The sequence below is a fragment of the Falco rusticolus genome, chromosome 11, assembly GCF_015220075.1.
Source record: "Falco rusticolus isolate bFalRus1 chromosome 11, bFalRus1.pri, whole genome shotgun sequence".
In the NCBI taxonomy this organism is placed as follows: domain Eukaryota; kingdom Metazoa; phylum Chordata; class Aves; order Falconiformes; family Falconidae; genus Falco; species Falco rusticolus.
In genome coordinates this window covers 2,438,557-2,460,476 of record NC_051197.1, presented here as the reverse complement: position 1 = coordinate 2,460,476, position 21,920 = coordinate 2,438,557, and the positions used below count along the sequence as shown (strand labels likewise).

The 21,920-nt window shown below is 41.1% G+C and overlaps 1 protein-coding gene across 11 annotated transcripts in view; it reads left to right on the top strand.

Moving 5' to 3' along the window:
- Window positions 1-852: 852 nt before the first annotated feature.
- The window catches only part of LEPR (leptin receptor), a 43,738-nt gene continuing 22,670 nt past the window's right edge, over window positions 853-21,920 (top strand). For 6 of the 11 annotated variants that reach the window (XM_037403672.1, XM_037403666.1, XM_037403677.1 and 3 more), the window contains exons 1-6: window positions 1,588-6,599; window positions 9,024-9,332; window positions 10,370-10,487; window positions 17,279-17,484; window positions 19,904-20,049; window positions 20,690-20,834. In XM_037403672.1, coding sequence (XP_037259569.1) covers window positions 6,530-6,599; window positions 9,024-9,332; window positions 10,370-10,487; window positions 17,279-17,484; window positions 19,904-20,049; window positions 20,690-20,834 — 994 coding nt within the window. In that variant the 5' untranslated portion in view covers window positions 1,588-6,529. Of the gene's footprint in view, window positions 913-1,136; window positions 1,306-1,328; window positions 1,556-1,585; window positions 6,600-6,696; window positions 6,861-9,023; window positions 9,333-10,369; window positions 10,488-17,278; window positions 17,485-19,903; window positions 20,050-20,689; window positions 20,835-21,920 lie in introns of those variants that run through there. The other 5 variants (XM_037403668.1, XM_037403669.1, XM_037403667.1 and 2 more) reach the window with 5 other exon arrangements.

The following is a 21,920-nucleotide window of genomic DNA, read 5'->3' as shown; positions in this document are numbered from 1 at the left end:
TAAGTTAAACAAAATCTTTGTGATAACAGTCTCTATATAGCTGATATTAAAACGTCATTAGCTACAGAAGAGTAGTATAGTAAAGAGGAGATGAAAATAGTCTTTGCATCCAGGTTGTTCACGGAAATGTGTAGCTTTTCCAATAATGGGAAATAATTATCTATGTCAACAAATCGTCAAAACCAAACTGCATAGCACTGCTTAATGTGCCATTTAAAAGAAGTGTATCTGAATCAGTTTGGTTTTTTTTTTTTTAGAACACTAATCTTTGTCTTTCTGCTGACAAGTAGGCATGTTTGTGTTAATAATAATTCACAACATTCATGTTTATAATTTTGTGAAAATGCAGAGATCCTTGAGACTTAAAATGAATAGGTGTAATAGCCAGAAAGCACACTATGCTTCTGGTTTATGTCACCTTTTCCATTAATAATTGGTTGTTTTGTACAGCCTCCACTGTTAAAACCACTAACCGGAATACTTATGCTGAATGTTAATTAAATTCTTAACAAACGTTTGTGTGGCTCCAGACAGCACTGATTGTTCCCTGAAGGTTCTCTAGGTAAAATAGTCCCACTCTGCATTAAAAAAAACCAAACACAAAAACCTGTCATTAAGTTTCCTTCTATAATTATCGTAATGCATTAGGCTGTCAGACGAGGAAAACTTTAAATATTCACTCCCCCTTCTCCCTGAATTTCTCCTGGACAAACTCCTGCAGTGGCAGTGTCACAGCGGCGGTGTCAGTGTCACAGCGCCCGGGGCAAGGTGCGAGCAGGGGGGAACTTCAGCCGAGGCACTTTGGACTTGTGCGCTTTGCGGAAGGGAGGCGGGATGGCATGTGGCTGTCCCGGCCTCTGAGGGAGGCACTACGGCCTGGCTGCTGCGGGCGGCCCGAGGGGGCTCGGGGCGGTGAGGGGGCCGGGGGCGGGCAGGCTCGGGGCGGCCCCAGGGGGTGAGGGGGCCGGGGGCGGGCTGCCAGCTCGCAGTGGCGGCGGCTGCTGAGGCACGGGGCACGCACCTGCTGGGCGCGGCCCGGCCGCCCGCGGGTGCCGCCTCTGCGCGGCCCCGGCTTCACACGCGTCCCGCCTCACCGGCTGGGACCGCGCGGAAGGCGTAAACTTTATTTTCCTCAGCGACCTGCTGCCTGTGAGGAATTGAGGTCCGCAAGGGGAAGCGCCACCCCGTCCCTGCGCTGTGAGGGGGGCTCGGACGCCGCGTTCTCGAGTTCCCCCACTGCCCCGGCACCTTGTGCGTGAGGGGGGTTACGGGCCGCCGCCGCGCCGCGCCGTGCGGTGTGCTGAGGTAAGAGCGGGCGGTGCGGTGCGGTGTGCTGAGGTGAGGGCGGGCGGCCCGTGCGGTGCGGTGTGCTGTGCTGAGGTAAGGGCGGGCGGGCGAGCCGCGCCGCCGGGACGAGGCGGGGCCGCGGCCAGCACGGTCCGGCGGCGGCGCGGGCTGCGCCGGGGCCCCTCCTGCGCCCCGGCGGGGCAGCGGGCATGACGGCCGCGGCGTGACTTCGGCTGTCGGTGAAGACTCCGGGAACGAAGCTAACTAGGTCGGTGAATTTAATTTATTTTTTCTTCCCCCCCCCTCCCCTTACTTCTTCAATTCGGATTTCTCGCGGCTTGCCGCGGGCCGCTGCCTTCCCGCCGCGGGCCTGAGGCGCTCCCCGGTCGGCGCTTTCCCGCCTGGCAGCGGGGGGCTGCGACACCCGGGGGGCTTTCGCCAAAAGCCCGCACAGCTCGTGGGCGATTGGTCTTTCCCACACGGATCGCCTTCCGAAAGCCCCAGCAGCTGCGGGGGCTGGCGTGGTGCACCCCGCGTCGGACTTTTTTCTTGCTTTTTACCTCTTGAGGGTTTAGTGTCTGAAGCAAAAGAAACCCATCTCTCTGGATGTGGGTTGTGAGTCACTAATACTGCAGGAGCCATTACAGTCCTGTCGGATAGAAGGGCACTTTGGAAATGTAACATCAATTATTGCTACAGCATTTGTAAATAGAATTTGTGATGAAAACACTGAGAACCCTTAACTACTAAGTAAGGAAATAATATGAAGGAGCTTTAAGTGCCAGATAATTACAAGAGCTCTGCTACAGCTGCACGCAAGGAAAAACAAATGTGCATTCATCAGCGGGCAACAGTGAGGGAAAACATTTATTAAAAGCACTTTTCTCTATTGCTAGCTTAAAATTGGGAATATTTATGAAAGTTAGGTCTCAAACTGTGCATCACGAGCACACACAGACATCAGTGCTGCGTTTGGTGCTGTGATAGAGGAGCTGCAGGAGCAAATGCAAGTGCAGTGCTGCTGGGCCCCCTGCCTGCCCTCTCTGCGGTGGGCTGGCGAAGGGAGCCCACCTTCGAGCAGCGCAGCTCTTTGTGAAATGGGGGGGTAGGTTCAGTACAAGCAAGAGAAATTGGACAGTCTGGAGACAGTGGAGTTTGGGACATTGTGCTGTTGAGTTTCAGAAGAGAGGCTCCATTAGCAGGCTTGGAGCCTGATTTTGTAGCTGTGCTTTTGCCTGGCAGTCATGCACGGGTGGGACAAGGGTACTCTGCTGCTAGTTCTACTGTACTTAGTGTGTGAGGAGACATGCAACTTGGGTTGCTTCGGTTAAAGCTTTACTACTAGAAAGCAAAATAATTCAATGCAAGTCATGTTCATTGCTATTTTGTGTGCTCCATTTACTCTGAACTCTTAATAATAGTGTTTACTATATAATAAATGACAAATGCAATGAAACTCCATGCCCAGGAGGGCTGACTGAGAACCACTGGTCTTGCCAAAACCAACAGAACTGGAAAGCCCTCAGCACCCTCAAAGAGCAGGCCAAAGGACGCTGTGTGTAGCCAATATCAGTAAAATATTTTTATGCTTTGTAGAGATCTTTTAAATATTTAAAAACAGCTGTAGTGGAGTGCTCGCAAAAGTCGGGGACGGTTTGTATGCTTGCAGTATTATGTTCCTGTTTCCCATTAACTAGCAGCTGTTGTTGTTTTCTTTGGGAGGGTGAGAATAAGAAAAAGAAAAAAATGATACTCATGACCCTGTATGTATGTGTGGTACCTCACTTGAGGGGAAAAAAATTAGATCCTGGCAACTGAGTTTCTGTAAATCACTGTAGGCTTTGAAATTGCTCACTGGATACCACTAATATGTAAGGCTCTGATGTTGCAATATTTGCTCATCTAGTCTTAGTCCCTGTAAAAGTCTGTGAGAATTTGAGTTGTGTTTAGTGGTGCCAGGGTTGTGCTACTCTGCTGGGTCCAGGATGGGCTGTAGAGACCTGGCACTCTTAGTCACCAGTGCCACCCTCTGTTCATTGATGTTCGAACCGGACAGGTAGACCTGCCTCATGTAGCAGTCCTCTTTTCACGTCAACCCTTTCTGTTTGTAGTTCAGAAAGGAGACATGAAGAAATTTAAGTTGTCAAGACAAGAAACTGAAAAACAAGGCAGCTCCAGAAGGAACATGAAAATTTTCAGTGCATTTTCTGTGCCCAGTGAGCAGGTGTTTGTGGATCACCAGCCATGCCTGTTTCAGGCTGTGCTGAAAATGTTTCCCATGCTGATATGCCAATGGATTGTATGACTTTTCAGGCAGCCTGTAAAGAGGAATGGTCTTAACTTTGTCATTGTTTTCCTCCTCGCTTGTCATATCTGCTGTTTTTAACCAGATGTTTTTGTCAAGGCAGGGACTCCGCATGTTACAGTGTTTTTGTACAGTGGTTACTGTGGAGGGGAACACACTATTTACACATGAAATTGGAATACGGTTTTGTACACAGCAGCAGCAAAGTTGGTGGTTTCAGAATGCAGCATCTTAAGATCGATGTGTTAAAATGGGCTTTGATTCCTTCCATTTGTATGGATAATTCCCCAGTCATGCATTAAGCCATTTGTCCTTGCTGTGTTAACTTAGTTTCTCTGGGACAGAGTTATTGTTACAAGTTTTAATAATTCTCCTATATTTAACTTCCTGTTCCCTGTAACTTCCTTGTAAAACTTGGATTCTCTCTTACAGTGAAGTGAGGAATTCTGGTGAGTTCAGTATTCTCACCAGAAAAGATACAGGGCAGCCCTGTCTGGTCTAGTAGTACATTCATCTTCTCCTGGGAGTTGTCTGTAGATACCTGTTTTTACCCAATTCCTGTGTAAAGTTTACACAAGCAATACTGAACTTTGAACAGAAAGAGAGCTAATGCTGGTGACATGCAGCTTACATTGCTTTTTGATCATGTACGGCACTTTTTTTTCTGTTCATGAATGTTCTTGGAACCAGGATTAAATAAAAACAAACATCTTTTTAAAAAATCAGCCTAGATTAAAGTAATAGAAGTAACAGAGAAGATGTCTCTAGCTAGTCTGAACTGTATTTTTGCCTTCTGGACCAAATATTCTTAATTATGGTTTAAATTAGTGCTGATTACAGAATCTTTGTGATTGCTCCATCTGGTCATTTTTATGGCAGCAGGAAGTGAAAATGCCTTTATCTTTAGCAGACTACATACTTGTGACTCCTTTGAGGTAATTGTCGTTCTGAGGATCTGTGGTTGCTTTATTTCAGTCTACAGTAGGTATGGCATGGGTGAAACTAACACAGCGGCTGCTGTTAACACAATTAACTATTTGTCATCTTATTTCCAGGAACAAATGAGAGATGCTGTTTCACATTCTGCTTTGAAATAGTACAATGAAATATTTGTAGTCACCAAAATAGTGGTTCTTTCCTTCAAACACCTAGGAGCAATAGGGCTAAGGTGTCTGGGTGACAGCTTTTGCTTCTTGCAGTGCCTATGACGGGAAAGCAAGTGATGGACCATAACTTCATGGATTATTTAGAGCTCATGATGGTGGAAATTTTTTACGTGTTTTGAAAGTGAGAGCTTTAAAGCATTTGCAGTAACATCCATGCCCTATAATTTTAAAAGCTTTTGAAATGTATATCTAATTTTCTTGTACAACATATGGAAATTATCTCTGCCAGTTTCCTGCTGAGAAGTGGTTGAGCTATGAACAGCAGATTGTTGTTGCACCTGTAAAAGAGGAACATGGACTGTTTTTCATTAAGCTATACGTTTAATAGTATGAATACTGTATGCTTATGCCAAGTAAATTATTTTAAAAGGTTGTGGGGTTTTTTTTCTTCAGTCAGGAACTCAGAGAAAGAAAACTAGGTAACTTAAATCATAGGCTTTTGGATGTAATCCCAGCCTGTATCTTTGTGAAGTGACAGACTTAATAAAGGTCGTAGATAGGTAATTCCTCTGGCCTTCATGGCTCACCTATTAGAAAATAGACTAATGGAAGAGATACAGGTAAGGCTGGCCTCCTAACAGCTGTGCTGAGAGGCAAATTTTCCTCTAAGTAGGGGGTTGTGAAGCACTGCCTTTGAAATTTTGAGCTTTCCTCTTTAATTGCTCAAAATGTAGCTTAAAAAGTACCCTGATTATAACCTGGGTGAATGGTGAGAAAAGTGGATGGGACAGGCTCATCTTGCAGAGCAAAATGAAGATGGTCTGTGCTGAAGAAATGGCTTGGCTCCAGCCCCAGCTGAATTTGCAAGGGCTTTCCTTGTGGGAGAGCTTGCCAGGAGGCAAGAATAGTGAAATATTGTAACTTCACTTGATCAGTTGTCTGCTCCTTCAGGCAGACAGCTGTGCCTATTGAATCACCTCTGCTTTAAGCCATGGTCAAGACTTAAAGCAGCGTTACAGTCGCTGGATGGTCATATTGAAGTCTCTCGTGAGGGCCAAATGGGAGGGGAGGGATAGCTCTGAGCAGGGGGTCGCTTTCTTCATTATAAAAAAAATTATTTGGTTTTCTTAGGAGCCACAAGTTCCTTTGTGGGGCTGGCCTTCCACTCTGCGGGGACTTGTTGAGGCACTGTCCTGGGTGAGACAATGGAAACATACTCAGACTGCGCACTGACAGGAACAGTAAAAAACAGGCAGGGATCACCCTTTTTCTTTCCTCCTGGTCTTCTGTGACCACATACGCTTTCCTTCCAGGCTGCAGAGCCAGCTGCTATTAGCCACTTCAGAGGTTGTCCCACTGCAGATGAGTGTAGGTATCATGCAGTACATATGTGCATATATAGCACAGTACAGGCACCCCCAAACTGAAAAGCCAGTGGATTACATAGCATTGGCACCAATTCTTTTGCCAACATAGGTGTTCTCAAGGAAACTGTTCTCAGAAATATTTAAGGAATGAGGATGTTTTGGAGGGCATTTTGATAGTTTGGATTTGTAGTGCCGTTCAGATGACCAAACCCAGAAGGTGAACAACGATCAGCAAAGGCCCGGAGAAATGAGGTACTATATAGCTCTAATGATGAAAGAAGGGCTGTATTGATATCTAATTCATTTTCTAAGCAATGGTTGGTTTTTTTCCTCAAATAGCATTCTGATTTTGTACTTCCTTTCTATTTACAGAGGTGTGAACATCAAATTAACTGAAGTGCAGCAAAATGAAACCTCAATGAAAAAACAGACTGATAATTATTAGCTCTCAGTTAGTTTTCTCTATGTTTTTCAGATCAGTGCTACAAAACAAGATGTATTGGCAAATCATTCTGACTGTGTTTATGTTGTTGGGTAAGTTACTAAAAAAATAAGTCTGGTGGAAATTTTGTAGAACGAAGAGTAATCACCATTTCTATTCTACAGTGGTGTTTCAAGTCATTCTACTGGATTAGTATCTTATCACAACATGCAACTGGAATATACAAAGGACCTGATGTTGTTATTGTGCAGAATTGAAATGTTGACACTCTCAGGGTTGTGCCTGTGTGTCTTATCCAAAAAAAGCAGTGCAACTGACTCTTAAGATCAGGAAACATCAGTAGAGAGTATGTGGTGAGTCAAGATGTCTTCAAATAAATGCCCCAGGCAAAATTTGGTAAGATAAAAGTTCACGGGCAATTTTTTGTGATCCTAATAGGTCCAAAAGCAGAAGGAAAAATCCCTGTTCCATCAGAACTGCAGTTTTTGTTTAGTTCAGTGTAGCCAGGGTGTCACTTCGAGCTTGAGCTCTGCTTTTTCAGGTAGCTGACATTGCTGCTTTCATGTGCACAGTGCTAATAAAGGGTCCTCTATTAACTGCAAATGGAGGGTATAACAAATTGGTTTTCTGTCTGGGAAATGTCTGTAACAATATTGCTGTATGCTGTTCAGGGTCAGCTGGTATTTACCTTTCATTTTTTTCATTAAAATAAGAACTGTTTAAAGACTTTTGGTGATGATGCTTAGGGAGAAAGCAGTTGCTGTAATCCAATGAAGTTCGCTTCAAAATTTGTGTTCTCTTGTACCTTCACAAAAGATGAATAAATCGTTAGGTTTCTGTATCTTTTCTATATACATATACATCTTTATATATTGATATATCTCTTTTGTATATGTATACATCTTTATCTTTCTATATACTTGCCTTTATCTACTCAGTATCAAGTATTGCATTATACAGCCTTCTTTTAACTATTTTATGTAATCTAAACATATTGCATACCTTTTAATTAGAAAACCTGGACGCCTTGGTGAGCTTTCATTGGGCTTCAGAGTAGTTTGTCACTATCTGATGGCCTGTCACGACTGAAAATCAGTGTTTCTACTGAGTGGCCATCTCTGTCTGGTTCTGAATAAGCAAATAGCCAGGGCTGGCATCTTTGTAGCTGTTAATCCAGATGTGCATGTGTGCTGTATTCTGGGGAAAGAACTGTAAGCGGTGGCTTCCTCTGCATCTCTGTCATGGACAAACTGTTACAGCTGTAGCTGGAAGACATTTTTAATGCATGCCGCAGTTTATTAACAGGCATTTAAGAGCTGTAGCAGTCCTGTATTAAACCTTCTGCATTGCAGTGCATTATAGTTCTTCTAACATTTTTTAAAATTTTTTACATTTCTGAAGAAGTAGAAAGTAGCTGCACACATTTTGACTTTATAGGGTTTAATTAATCCCTTGAAATTGTCTGGTGTGGTATGCGAGGGGGAATTTTTTTTTTTGGTTGGGTTTTTTATATAGAAAAAGAGATCAGGAATCTCTTCCTGCCCCCCATTTGACACTGTGAATTGGGTAGTATGTTAGTTACCTCCTGCTTCATGGGCAGTCATGTCACTTTACTCATTTATCCTTTTTTATCTATTGTATTATGAACTAGTATCTGTTCTAACTGAATCCTCTGCATGCAGCCAGGAGGCCTAATGAAGCTGATATTTACAGAGGCAAAAATTCTGTTAAATGAGAGAGGAAGGAAGAGCAGAAGCCTTCAGGAATATGACTATACAAAATCTGTGTAAAGAGAAAATGAAACAGTTTAACACAGTGCATAGTAACACAGTGTCTGCTTGCGGGTAGCATGCATCTACCTTTTTAAAAGCTTTGTGTTTTTATATTTTTTAGGTTACGTTTGTGTGCTATTAATCAAACAGTGCTAGAGAAGTTCTGGTTTTATCTTTTTTTGGCTATTGCAAGGCATAGAGCATCAATTAATTTCCATCTAATTAATTGATTAAAATATTTATTTCCTTACTGGTCAAAAAGCTAAACACAGAGTGCACAGACAACCCAAGTGCCTTTCTGTAACTAGAGCTGTAATTTTTGAAACTCATGCAGTATTTTACAGTAAGCTATTTCCAAAACAGACATGCTCATCGTTCTCAAAATCATTGTTAATGTAATTCAAGCTATGACTTACCAACAAAAGCTACAAATGTGGTCAGAGTGATTTATTTTGAAGAATGTAAGTCTGATGGAAAAGACTATTCTTTTTCTACATCTCATTTCCCAGATAATGTCCTGGGGTTGTGTGGTTACATCCAGTCATATATTCTTGTAATACTATTCTTTGGTATTTAACAGTTATGCTGTGACAATGTATTATATTTGCAGTGGGATTAATTTTTGTACAGTAATGAAGCCATGTTATAAGAGCTGGATTGCAAGTCATCAGCCACTCTATTGTCATTGTCAAATAATATGAACTTTTTGTTTTATATCTGATATCTTTGCCTTTATATTTGCAGATTTTCTTCAAATGGCAGTTGCTCACTGCATGGTCCACCAGATTCCTCCCAGGAACTTTACATTACCTTATAGGCTACTGAATGAGACGTTTCTGAGTCCTTTCTCTGCTGGAGTTGTAGAGAGCTGGTCTGGTTTGAGGAGAGAGCATGGAGCATCCAAAACCAAGCTGCCTTTGCTAATGAACGAAGAAAGTTTTCTGTGTTGCCTTTGGAGTGATAACAACATTGATTGTTCTTTGTACAGAGCAAGCATGCAAGCAAGGAAGTTTATTCCTTCAGAAATAAATATCTCTGCTTCTCAGGAAATAGGTAGGTTTTCCATTCAAGGGCATTAGAAGTTACTTCTTGAAAAAATGGTTGGGTTTTTTTGTTGTTTGGGAGGAGGGGAGTTGTGTTAATGGGTGTTCATTTTTATCCAAAGAAGACTACATAGTATGGTAAAATCCTTTCTCATGGATGTCTGTAGTAGGAGATGAAGGAAATTGTATAGTACATTTTCAAGGGGGGGGGGGGGGATGGGGAAGCTGGCTGGCTTTCTAGAGGAATTCTGAATAAAATATGTAGCACTGCATATAACGATATAAGCCCAGATATTAAAAAATGTTTAGATGCTATGAGAAATATTTAAAATATTTTTGTGGATATGGGCTTTAAACTCCCTCGGGAGGCAGGGGAGTTGGAAAGCAAGTGCCATCTTTTCTGCCTGGATTATAATGCCTTAGTATCTGTACATGGATTAGATTGAATTATTTTTTCCAAGCTGTCTTTTCCCTCCTGTAAACCGTAGTCTCTGAGCAGCATACTGGCCTGTTGGTGTACTGCTGTCAGTGGCAGGAATCTCACTGGCCTCAGTAGAGTAGAATTTCATTTTACAAGAACTGTCCTATGGAACAAATAAATCTCTGTTAAACACTGCCACGCTACTTTTGTTGCTGTTGTGTATGCAGTATAGCCGCATATGTATGTGCACAGTGTACACAGTACAGCTACATAGAGATTGTACCAGTTAATAGTAGCAAAACCTCAACCAGCAGCTTAATTTCTTTCTTCCCCTTGTGGTCTTGTCTATAAAGTCAGGTAAAATATATTCCTTTTCAAGTAATTAGAATGCAGCAGTATCACATAGGTTGTTAGCCTTTTAAGTGTTTAGGGGCATATACTGGTACCCAAGTCAGCACAGATTATTCATAAACATTGGCACACTTGTGGTCCAGCCTCACCTTTGTGAATATCTGTTACTTGTCCTCTCTTTGTGAGTGAATTTTATCCTGTCTCTTCAGTTGTTTGGGTTTGGTTTGTTTTGTTTTTTTTAATGTAGTTCAGAAATGTTTAATCCCTTTCTTCAGATTCAAATTGGAACATTGAATGTTGGATTAAAGGCAAGCTGGACCTGTTAGTTTGTAGCCTACGGTTTTTGAAGCTGTACTTGAGAGACGACATGAAGGTTAATCTTTTATATGCTGTGTAAGTACACACTGTTAAATTTGTCACTACTAGCATTAGAAATCTGAAAGAATTTTCTAAAACATCAACATTAGCCTCAAGCTTGCAGCACAGTAGTAGCATTAGCTTTGCAAGCGGGTGATGTGTTACATACCTTTGTCTTACCTAAAAGTAATCTTGGACAATATGGAAAGTTTATGTTTCTGTCTTTGAGAAATGGTTGGAATGGAGTATCACCCTCCTCTGTCTTTCCATGTTTCTTAAAGTGCTTTAATGAAATTAGTGTTGATTTGCTGAAATATCTTTGCTGTTAAAATTGCCTAATAGTAAAGCTGTGATCTTGGTTCTGCCTTTTTTGTGATTTTGACCAGAATGTGTTCTCTCTGGAATTAATTATGTTACTTAACATTTAATACAGTGCCAAGCGCTACTCTAATCACATTAATGCCCCTGAGAGACACCCCCCTGTGCAGTTGTCACTGTGGTAAATATTCTCTGGAATGGTAATCGTCCTGACTGTGGGGTGGGCAGGTCTTGTATGCATGACCTGCCTGATCTGATCATAAAAAGATCTATTTGATTCCACTTATGAAACCACACTGGGGTTTTTCTGAATTACCGATGGGCTGGAAGGAATGACATGAACACACAGGCTTAATTTCCTTGGGTAACAGGCTAAATACAAATAGTTGAATTAGCTGCACTTACAGGTGATGACTTCTACTTAAAAGGCCAGAAGTCACTTGTCAAAAATTAGCCCTGTAGTCAGGGTAGAAAGCAAATATATTAACTAGTAATAAATATGGTTGTTTAGTTGGCATAGTACTTTAAAGCTGAAATCAGATTTTAAGTGTGTTCCTATTTCCAGTGTTCCTCATTACTTTGATTCCTGAAATACCATTACATGTGTGTTGGTGGGAGAAGCAGATCTGACTTTGCCTCTGTTCCATCCAGTCTCAACTGCAATAGATAAATCTTTGCCAGTAATCCTTGTGTAGGAATCTCTGTATTGGTTTGTTGGGGTTTTTTGGTATGCCTAACATCCATGGAACAACAGTTTTGAGTCCGTGCTGGGATGAAGTTCTTTGTGTTAATGAAGGGAATTCAGTAAGTGTCATGCAATTTATGAGAGCAGGCCCTTATAGACTCACTAAAGTCCTTGTTCTGTTTTTGATGACTTTTTGCTGCATAGGTGAGATGCAGTGCAGCCCCTGACATTGGAGAACTTGTTTCGCTCCCCAGGTTTCATATTAATATTTTTCTTTTAGAGTCCCTATGTTCTGGGGGAGCAGCTAGCAAAGCATTTTTCAGACTTTGATAAGATGACAGCTTTCCCTGTTGGCTTGCTGATACCTTAACATTTTATTCACATCAGCCAAAATACCTTGAAAACATTCCCAGTTTTAAAAATATGCATTCTTGGCATGTGTTTCTCCCTGGGAGTCTGGAAATCAAGCCAGAATTCTCACATACAGGACGGGTAATGTACAAAAATAATGACCTAGAAGAATCTACAACAAAAAAGCTTGGGTCCTCAAAAGCTTTTAATTTTTTCAGCATTAAAGTAGTATCCTCTTATTTTATACATCCACAGTTTGCCTGCTTGTAAATGGTATCAAGTTACTTTGAATAGAAAATGTTTTGTTCCGTCCAAAACAGTGCTATGACAGTATTATGTACGAGGCTCAAGCAAGGGTAACGACAGGGCTTTTACCTTCCCTTGCAGTATGTCTCTGGGAGAAGGAGGATTATTCTGAATCTTAATTAGACAAATTAGGTTAATTGTCTAACAAAAGTGAGTGATCTTTCCAGTGTTATGTATTCTAGGCATGCTGTAAACCCTGGTGGTTAATTACATTAACTGAAATCACTTAGCCTCAGGGATCCTTTCATAGTGACACCCATGAATGCTCCCAGTTTAATTTTGAGCACTGATTATAATTTGCCCTTTCAGCAGATGGTGATGTATAGGGTGTACTCATATTTTTGATGTATTTGAAGTACCTGTGAGGCTCTCCTTCAGTTCTGGCCCTAGGCTCCCATGTTTTTAAAGATAAATCATGCAGTTTGCCTCAAGACTGGTGGCTTAGTTCAGTGCATCAGCTATACACAGTCTTCTTCAGCTGGAGAACTTTAACTTTTCATTAGAGACTTGCACTCTCATGAGCTAGGCAGCCATCAGATGTTCTGCAGTTTAATGGGGCAGCTTGTTCAAATAAGTATTGTCCTAGGGCTATTATATATCAAGTACATTGATATATAATTATTGAAAATCCTTAGAACCTCAGACAGCTTTGCTCTCTCAATTCCTAATAAAGGTAGTAGTGCTTGCAGAAACACAGTATATAGAAATATTGAAAGCAGAGTTACAGTGGTGACCCTGTTTCTGTTTTGTCTCAACATAGCTACCTAAATGTGATGATGTACGTTCCCTGAAATTAGAGGAATTGTAGAAGTTCATGTATTTCTTTGTTTTCGGTTAGGTGTTCCAATTGCAAGAAAATGATTGGAATTCAGTAAAGACATTCTGCAGTGTCTAATTTAAAATGTAAAAGTTTACCACAGGGCCGCAGATTAATTTAGCATAAGTAATAAAACCTTCTGAAGTATGGTTGAATTGTGCACCAAAGTACAAAACATTTAGGAGGTGTTAAGGTGTTAACTAAAAAAAAACTATCTGTACACAACTGAAAAAGTTAAGTGTTTGGAGTGGAAAAGCAAAGCAAGCCTTGGACACATGCCCTTGTTGCAATGTTAATTACTTCTGTGGTTCAGGGCATGCAGTATTTTATTTTTTTTCCCCTCTTCTGCAGTGTCTTATGCTTCAGCCCCATGTTTCCAGCTAAAAGGCACATTGCCTTTGTGCATTGTCCCTCCCTTCTTTGCCAGCCATTAAAACTTAAGTCCAGTTCACTAGTTTTCTGTTGAATCTGAAGAGTTGGGCTGTGGTAATCCATTCACAGAAGTTCATATGCTTAGTACCTATCTGGTTTTGCTTACCTCTCTGTGCCAAGAAAAATCTTTCCAAGGCCAGCAGGCCCGCATATAAAACTGAATGGGAACACGGTATATACTCATGTATATTACAAGCCCTCTGACTTTCCTTCCCCTCACCACAGTTTGGATCTGGCCTAAGTCTGATCACTGTTGCGTGATGTAAAGTGCTTGTTGAACCAGGATTTATAGCTTCTCTCAGTGTGCTGCAAGTCTGATGGAAAACTCTAGTTTTTAATAGCCCATTGCTTTGATTTAAGCTTACTCAAACTTTCTCCTCTCCTTCTACTGCATGAAGGCACTGACCTCTCCTGAACTTCAGAAGGCTTTATAAGCATAAGCTCCTCTAAAGTCAGTACCCACAGCTTAGGAAAAATGGTTATTCTGTGACTGGATCCATCTGCAGCCAAACTGAAGATGACAGGCTGCTCGTGCAGTCCCAGGCTGCTGCAGTTCTCCAAAATACTTTGGCTTTCTGTTGTTTTGCTTGTAATTGGCTTTCATACATTTAACCCAGGCTTGACAATTTGGAATAAGTTGGTGTGGGGGCCCCACATGATCATGTCCTCCATTGATCTATTCTCTTATCCCAGACTCAATTTTGGGAGATAGTCCCTGTGTTGTGTAAGTTCACAGAAATGCAAAGCTCATTACCTGGTTTCTTAGTATGTGGATGTCTTCTTCCAGGAGTGGACCTGGCGTCTTGATAGCATAGCTTGGTCTTTCCTATTGCTTTGCCCTGGTTGCTTGCAAGAGGTAGTGAGCTGTAAGGGAAGCCTACAGCGTGGAAGTGAGATACTGGTAATGCTCTTATCACAAGGGTGGAAGACCTGCCTGACATGGAGCCACAGGGTTTTCCTCCAGTTACACTTGCATTTCTATACACAGCTTTTTATGAAAAGGTTTGTGAAGTGGGAGCAGGGAGAAGTAACCCATGCCTGTTTACTCCCAAATGAGTAGCCTTTGAAACAGAATATTGGCACAACACAACGTGAGAAGGAACTCTATAGCACATTTTTTTTTCCCCTCCTGTACACAGGTGGTAGTCTGGGTGCATATAGGCTCAGTCTGGGTAAAAATGACATAATTATTAGGAATGATTCGGAGAAAGATGAGGGTGGGAGGGGTATGTGGTGGTAACTGCTTTCCAGATAGATCAGACTAAAGACACGGTTTGATGAAAAGACTACATTCTTATGGATTGATTGTGGTTTTTTTGAGACTAATAAAATCTGTGAGCAGCAGTAGAAGGTAAGGAAACATAAAAGAATGCCCTGTGAAGTCTTTGAAAGGAAATTCAGGAGAAACAAGTGGAGCCACAACTATAAAAACAAAAATATTCCAAGTAATTTAAAAGCTGTGTGTCTGCCAGATACCATCAGCATAAGGTTCCTTAAGTCTTGTGTCCTCAAGTCTGAGTCCTGGTAAAAATTATTTCAGGAATGTCAGTATTGACTGACTGCAGCACTAATAAATGTAAACTATATATTCATAGGAACCTGCATGGCTTATGGGGTCATTACTGCAGAGTACAGGTGGTATGAGGGCACAGTGTTACTGAAAATCCTTGTGTTACTGGCTTCAGAGAGCATCCTAAAACCAAGGTGGATGTATAATGTGTGTGTTGACCAATGAACGATTAGGGGGCCCTGACTCAAGTGGATCAGTGTGTGTATATTGTGGGGTTTCTCTGCAGTCCCAGTCCGCATGATTTGTACAGGCTTTGCCCCATAATTCATCAGCCCTTGGTTTGCTTCCAGCCTCTCCCTAGTTTTAGACCTTTTCTGTTTTAAGTAGGGCAGAATATGGTAATGGGATCAGTGAATCATGCCCCCTTCCCTGTGCTCTGTGGCAATAGATACTGTCAGTAGTCCTACTGCACTAGATGCCGAATTGACTAAAACCAAAAAAAGCAGAAAATCTTGTCCCTTCTTCTGCAATGTAGAGTTCTCTGCCCTCCCTGAATTCAAGTGTTACAGTGAGTCATAGAAACTATAAAACTACTCAAAACTTTCTGTAAAAGATTCTTACTCTATTAACTTGAATTTCTTTCTCTGGATTAGTAAACCCCTTACTGTACAGAAATAATTCCAAAATTACTTCAGAACAATTTAAAACATACGCTTATTTTGTGAGGGTGAAATGTCAAAAGCAGGAAAGAATCCAGGATGGCTTAACTGTCAGGATTTGTCTTGGCTTTGCTGCTGTGAGAAATTTGGCCACAAAGTTTTCACGCTATTGAATTCACTGCCTTAAGGAGGCCTGTGTCACTGGGTACCTACAGTACACCATAAGAGTGTATCTGTGTTTGAAAGAACCTAAAGAATATCTGTGGAGTGGAAATGAGAATGAAGAACACTTTGGGAACTGCTGGTTGTTAGAGTAGGAGCAGCTTTGTGCCCACTTGTGTGGTATTTATTTCATAAATTGAAAATAGTTTGACTAAAGCCAATGGAGATTGAAATCATGTATAAAAGCACTCAAACCCATGAGGATGGCTCTAAAAAATGCCTGTAAAACATACTTGAAAAGCATCTGTGTACTAATGTGTACATGGGAAATACTATGGCTTTTCTTTGTGCTGCTTCTTGAAGGTGACCCAAGGAAAACTGTATTAGAGATACAAACTAAATGTGATGGCATTTATTTCCATATGAATGCATATGTTCGTTTTGTATCCTATAAAACATTTGCCAGCATCAAAAGACTTAATGCATGACTGCTTGTGTCAGTATATGCTACTTTATCATTTATTTAATTTAAAATGTATCAAAATCGTATTATTAGAAAATCTAATTGAAATGTTTATAAAACATATGTTATATCCATGCAGCTATTAGACTATACGATTTTTGCAGTGGATTATGTAATCAAAACCTGTTTATGTTAAACTCTCAAGGAAGGTGTGTTCATAGAAAGGAGAGGAAAAAAAAGGCAACCCCTACCCTTGAAACAAAATCTGAGCGTTTGGTCAAAAATAATCGCATGAGCTTTACTGTGAGAAGGTAAAAAAGCACAATGCATAAGTTACTTAATAAATACTTTCCATGAGCCTGTCCAAGACAATAGTAGTAATGTGTGCAAGTAACTTGCTTTCCTAGGAAACACCAGACTATCTAATAGACAAACATGCTGTGCCTAAAAACAATTAAAGCCTTATCTTGGAATTAACTGTACAATGGTAAGACTTCTGGAGGACACAGGGGTGTCTCTTTTTCTTCTTCCAAATATTAGAAGATGTTGAAAATGAGGACTAAAATGTGTCCTGAATGGTAGAGTTCTTCAGCCTTTTGTTAGTCCAAAGCTTGTTTTTCATTTGAATAATTGGTTTTGATTGTTATATTGCTTGCTTAGTTGTAGCAGAAGCTGGAAGGAATGTTAAATTATTTAGATTTATTTTGGTGCCTCATGGATATCTCTATGGGGGTGACAGAATGCTGCCAATTAGTCAGGTAAACTAACTTTGTGTGTCTAAGAAGTATCTAGTAATAACAGCCATCAGAATCAGAAGCTAGCCTGACTAAACAACAGGTATCCTCTAGTTTAGTAATACCTTATCCCTAGGGTTAAAATCAAACCTTAGGGGTACTTTCATGAAAATCATTTAAACTGCTTTACTTGGAAGCCATTTAAAAGGGGAGAAACAGCACAGAAAAGCAATTGGTTCCAATTACTGCCTTTTTTACTTTTTTCTTTTTTCTTTTTTTTTTTTTTTTTGTTAAATAAAGCTTACTCAGATTGACAAACCTCCTCTACTGAGATAGAGTATAGAAAACAATACTGGTTTGTTTTATGGTTTGTTTTTTTCCCCCTTGTAGATCAGAGCTGTCACTGGGAGATGTATTTACAAGCTCTCTGAAGGGGACCATCATGGTTGCTCCGTGTGACTGTAGTGAGTATGACAAGTGTGAGTGCTGCGTGCCTTCTCTGAGGCTCAACTACACTTACATCATGTGGCTGAAGATGGTGATCGGTGTTACACCTCTGTGGTCACCTTTGATGTCAGTCAAGCCCATAGACATAAGTAAGTATGACCTATATTTTAAAACTTTTTAAATAGAGAACAGCAGCAGGATGTCTTTTCTGGAGAACGAAGGCACAGACAGAACAGGAAAAGGCTTCGTGGTGCTGTCTCACTTGCTCAGGGTGGTGCTGTACACATTTCTTAGCTGCCTAATGCCTGTCTGGGCTCTAGTACAAAACCATACTGAGTAAAGGCCAGGCTGTCAACATACTTGAGCTTTCATTTCTAATCAGGACCTCCCTGTGCCTGAGCCTGGGGCAGTGGTAGAGCTTGTCTGTGTTGCTGAGATCTTAAGTTAAAAAGTGAGGGGAAGGGGGAAAGCTATTCCTAAGCTTCCTTAGCAAATAAACCCATCTCTTTTCTCAAGCAGCTCTGTTGTCTTGATGCTTTCTTCCTTACACATACAGTACCTTTGTTTTCCAAGTTGGAAAACGTCCTTCTCTATTTAATCAAGTTAAAACTATACTGACATAATGAATTCGATATGTATTGCTATCCAATGTGCACAGTTATTGCAGATCTTAGCAAATTTTAAAATGGTGGGGACTCTGTCAGCTGTGGGGGGAAATAATACAACTTTTATAAACTTTTTCGTCACTGGTGTGCTTTGCAGGCAGAGTAAGTTAAAACTGGGTGGGCTAATTTTAAAGATGAGAGATTGCATTTTTGCATCATGCTGCTTTTAAATTATGCTACAGGAAAAAATTAAAAATTCAGAGTTGTGTCTGCCAGTATTTAAAATTACATAAGTCTGTTCTGCTTAGTGAAGTATATTTTTAAAATGCATAATATTAGTGTATGTTCTGCTGCGATTTAGCAGAGTTATTTTAAAGTAAAACTATGAGTACTTATGTAATGCAGAGTTGTAGTTGCTTATAGATGATAATGGTAGAACAGGTGGCATCAGTAGAACAGACATCATTATCTGATTGTAAGATCTCAAAAGTGTGATGTAAAACTTACTGACTTTTGTTTTAAAATCTATGCTGCCTCCCAAGTTACTTCCTGCTGGACTTCATTAAGGCCATTGCTTTGAGATGGTCTATAAGTAATAATAAAATAAGGTCTGACTTAGTGTAGTGAACTTATACTGAAAGTAATACTAGGGTTTTGGTAAACTTAGTGAGGTTGCGGTAATACCACTTAATGAGACACCTTGAAGAGCCAAGACATCAGTGAAAGGCCATTTTGTATTTTATCTGGTATTGATAGAGGCAGACTCTTACTTTATTGGACCTGGCAGCAGCTGTAGGAGGTTCTGGGTAAGACTGATTTGTTGTCTGATCGCGGGGTTCAGATGACAGGAGGCAATTCTGGTTCTCTGTGTCACTAGCTAATGGCCATGGGCGTGCATCTCCTTCCGAACCGCAGCTCGATTACTGCTACCAGCCCATCTTCACCTCCATATGGAGGTTACCGTCACTTTCATTCTCTCATTAGAACTACTTCTGTGAGCCTTTCCAGCCTCCTGCACTCATATTTTTCAGGTTAGGAAAAATGTAGTGTAGACAGCATAAAGCCCTGAATGAAATTACAGATGTTTATATCTGGGATGGTGTGGGGGCAGGCTGGGGACGCCCAGTGCAGATGGAACTGGAAGTGAATATGTGCCCACTGCCAAAGACCCTTGAAAATGCTTTCTTTTTAGCTTTTACACATTGTATTATTCTCTGCAGTGATTTTTAGCAGGATATTGTTCTTGCATGGGAGAGACTCAGAGCTGTGAATGAGAACAAAATCACCTAAAAGACACTGTACTTACACAGTGATTTGAAAAGCTCTTAGTAACAGGTAAAAGTAGGATCTAGGTTCCTTGCCTTTGTCTGAGGAGGAGTGAATGTAATCCTAATCATCATTCTGAATTGCCCATCCATTTTCCTGTCCAGAGAGTTATCTGCATCCTTGTGGGAGACTTCTGAAACCCTCCATTTTTTTACTTTGCCCTAGTGTAGCTCTCCTGGAGACCTTTAATAGCCATAATAACTGTGGAAGGGATAGGAATATTTAGAATTTCTTTGTGTACAGTACAATGATAGTATCTCCTGTCTCTTAAGGAGCTGAACAAATTGCATTGCTCAGCGCTCCCACCTTTCTCAGTCCTCTTTTCAGCAAAGCAGCTAAGTTAGTGCTTAGTTATGTGGAAGAATCGTGGCCCAAGGCAAGAAATTAATGTAATTTTAAGGCAAATGTTAGGTCAGACAGCAGGTCCTGGTAAGTAACTATATAGCAGTGCCAAGGTGCAGTTTTCCAGTGATATTACACGACATTACTTTGTCATACACTAGCTGTAGAACAGCTCTTGAAAAATGCATTTAAAGAAAAGGCGTGAAAGAGACCTCTGAATCAGTAAAATCTCATTACTGCCAGCAGTTACAGGCAGTAAGGTTAGTGGTAAACTTGTAAATTAATTTGTCCGCAGTAAAACCAGAACCTCCTTTGAACCTGCATCTAGAAATGGCAGAGAAAGGTCAAGTGAAGATCTGCTGGTCTGACCCTGTGCTGATGCCATACCCGCTTCAGTATGAAGTGAAAATCTCTGCAAATTCCGGTCAAAGTGGTTGGCAGGTGAGTCGGCTCTGCTCGCTTTGCTTTGTGATGGAGCAGTGCATGTTGGTGGGTCTTCTCCAGAGCCCGGGATTTCTTATCATCCTCCTTGTCTTGGGCATTGGCTCTGGTGGGTTGAGCAACATGGCTGGTCTGGTTTCTCCTGAGCTGGTGTGTTCAGCAGACCCTGGTAAATGTCAGCAGAGTGTGGTAAAGCTGGAAAGCTGGACTTTGTCTCTTACACTAGGAGAGCCCCTGCACAATGATGAATGACTTGTCTCCTGTTGGGTCTTATAAACAAACTCCTATCTTTCTTTTTGCATGAAATTCTAGATTCTGTGAAGTCTAAAGGCAAAGCTTCTCCTTTCAGCAAACCCTGAATTCCACAATAGATGCTAATAATTATAGCTTTTTATTAGTGAGTTGCTTTTTCTGTTGCTATCATGCAATAGGCTCTGGAATAAAAGCAGCTGTTAATTAGAAGTCCATAATAACGTGTATTACACCATATTCAACTTACAGTAAATTTAAAAAGAAAGCTTTATTTTTACCCAGCTTGCTACTTAAAACCTACTCTCTAGACCATTTGTTTTGGTTCTCTCTGTCTCTTTCTTTTTTTCTGTTTATTATACAACAATGATGGCTTCTGGTAAACCAACAGATGGTTCGTGTTGCTCTAGAAACCTCACTGGCCATAGACAATATGCTACTTGATTCTTCATACTTAGTTCAAGTGCGGTGCCGGAATCATCGGGGTCCAGGGTTCTGGAGTGACTGGAGCATACCGTATAACCTCAACTTGGGAGGTAGGTCACATGCAGGCACTTACGTGCAGTAAGTCTTCTGGAATAGAACAGATTGCCCAGTTTAGTTTGTTTTGTGGAATGACTGTTTGAGAGCATGTGTTATCCAGGGAGGCACAGTATGCATGAGCTGGGCTGAAAAATCCTGTGGAAGTTCTTTCTCCTCCTGCTTCTCAATCCGGTATGGCTTTGCCAGAGATTCTGCGCTTTCCTTTGTACAGACTTGAATTAAAAGACTTCTGGACTAATGCATGTGGACTGCACAGCCATCTCCGTGACTACTCCTTGTCTGGCCCTGTTGCTCACTATGCACCTGTTCAGACCCAGAAAAAGCTCTTTTTCCAAGGGTTTTTCAATTTCAAAAGACAGTGGGCAGCGTTTAATCTCTACTTAATACAAGATTTTTCTCCCGATGCTTTCTCTTAACTTTTAGTTTAGTATGAGGCTTTGTAGCTAAATGAAAAGCACAGAACAAAGTTTTGGGTTTGTAGATTTAACCAAATTCATCTTGGTTTGTGAGCCCCATCCGTAAACTCCATGATAGCCCCAGTCAGTCAGTTTCAATGCATGTGGCTTTAGTGTATGTGTGTAATCTTATATACTGTAAAAAATGTACTACCCAAATAGGGTGAGTTCCTGACATGTTGCACACCGTAAGAGCTCTCCTGGACTGAGTAAAGGGCTGTCAGGATTTAATGAGGTCCCTTATATCAACATAGCTCCTGCTAAAATGATAGGTCATAATGGCTCACTCTCTATTGAGAGTTGAATATAGGCAAGAAAATAAATTTTGTTTGGCAAATCCTTGGTGAGTTACCAGGATTGCTGATTCGCTTTGCAGATTGAGCTGGTTTGGGTCAGCCTGAGAATTTCAGGATTTTTTTTGCATTGTATTTTTCCATGCTCTGCTTATGATTAACTGGGAATGTTTTGGTCTGTGTTGTCACAGGTATCCTCTGAACTATTACATGACAATACTAGTGCCTTACCTAGTTGCTTACATGTACACCTGCTTACTGTATGCTAAATAGTGTAATATGTGTGCTTAAATTGAGTACCAAAGAAGTAGCTAAACTTTGCAGAAGGAGC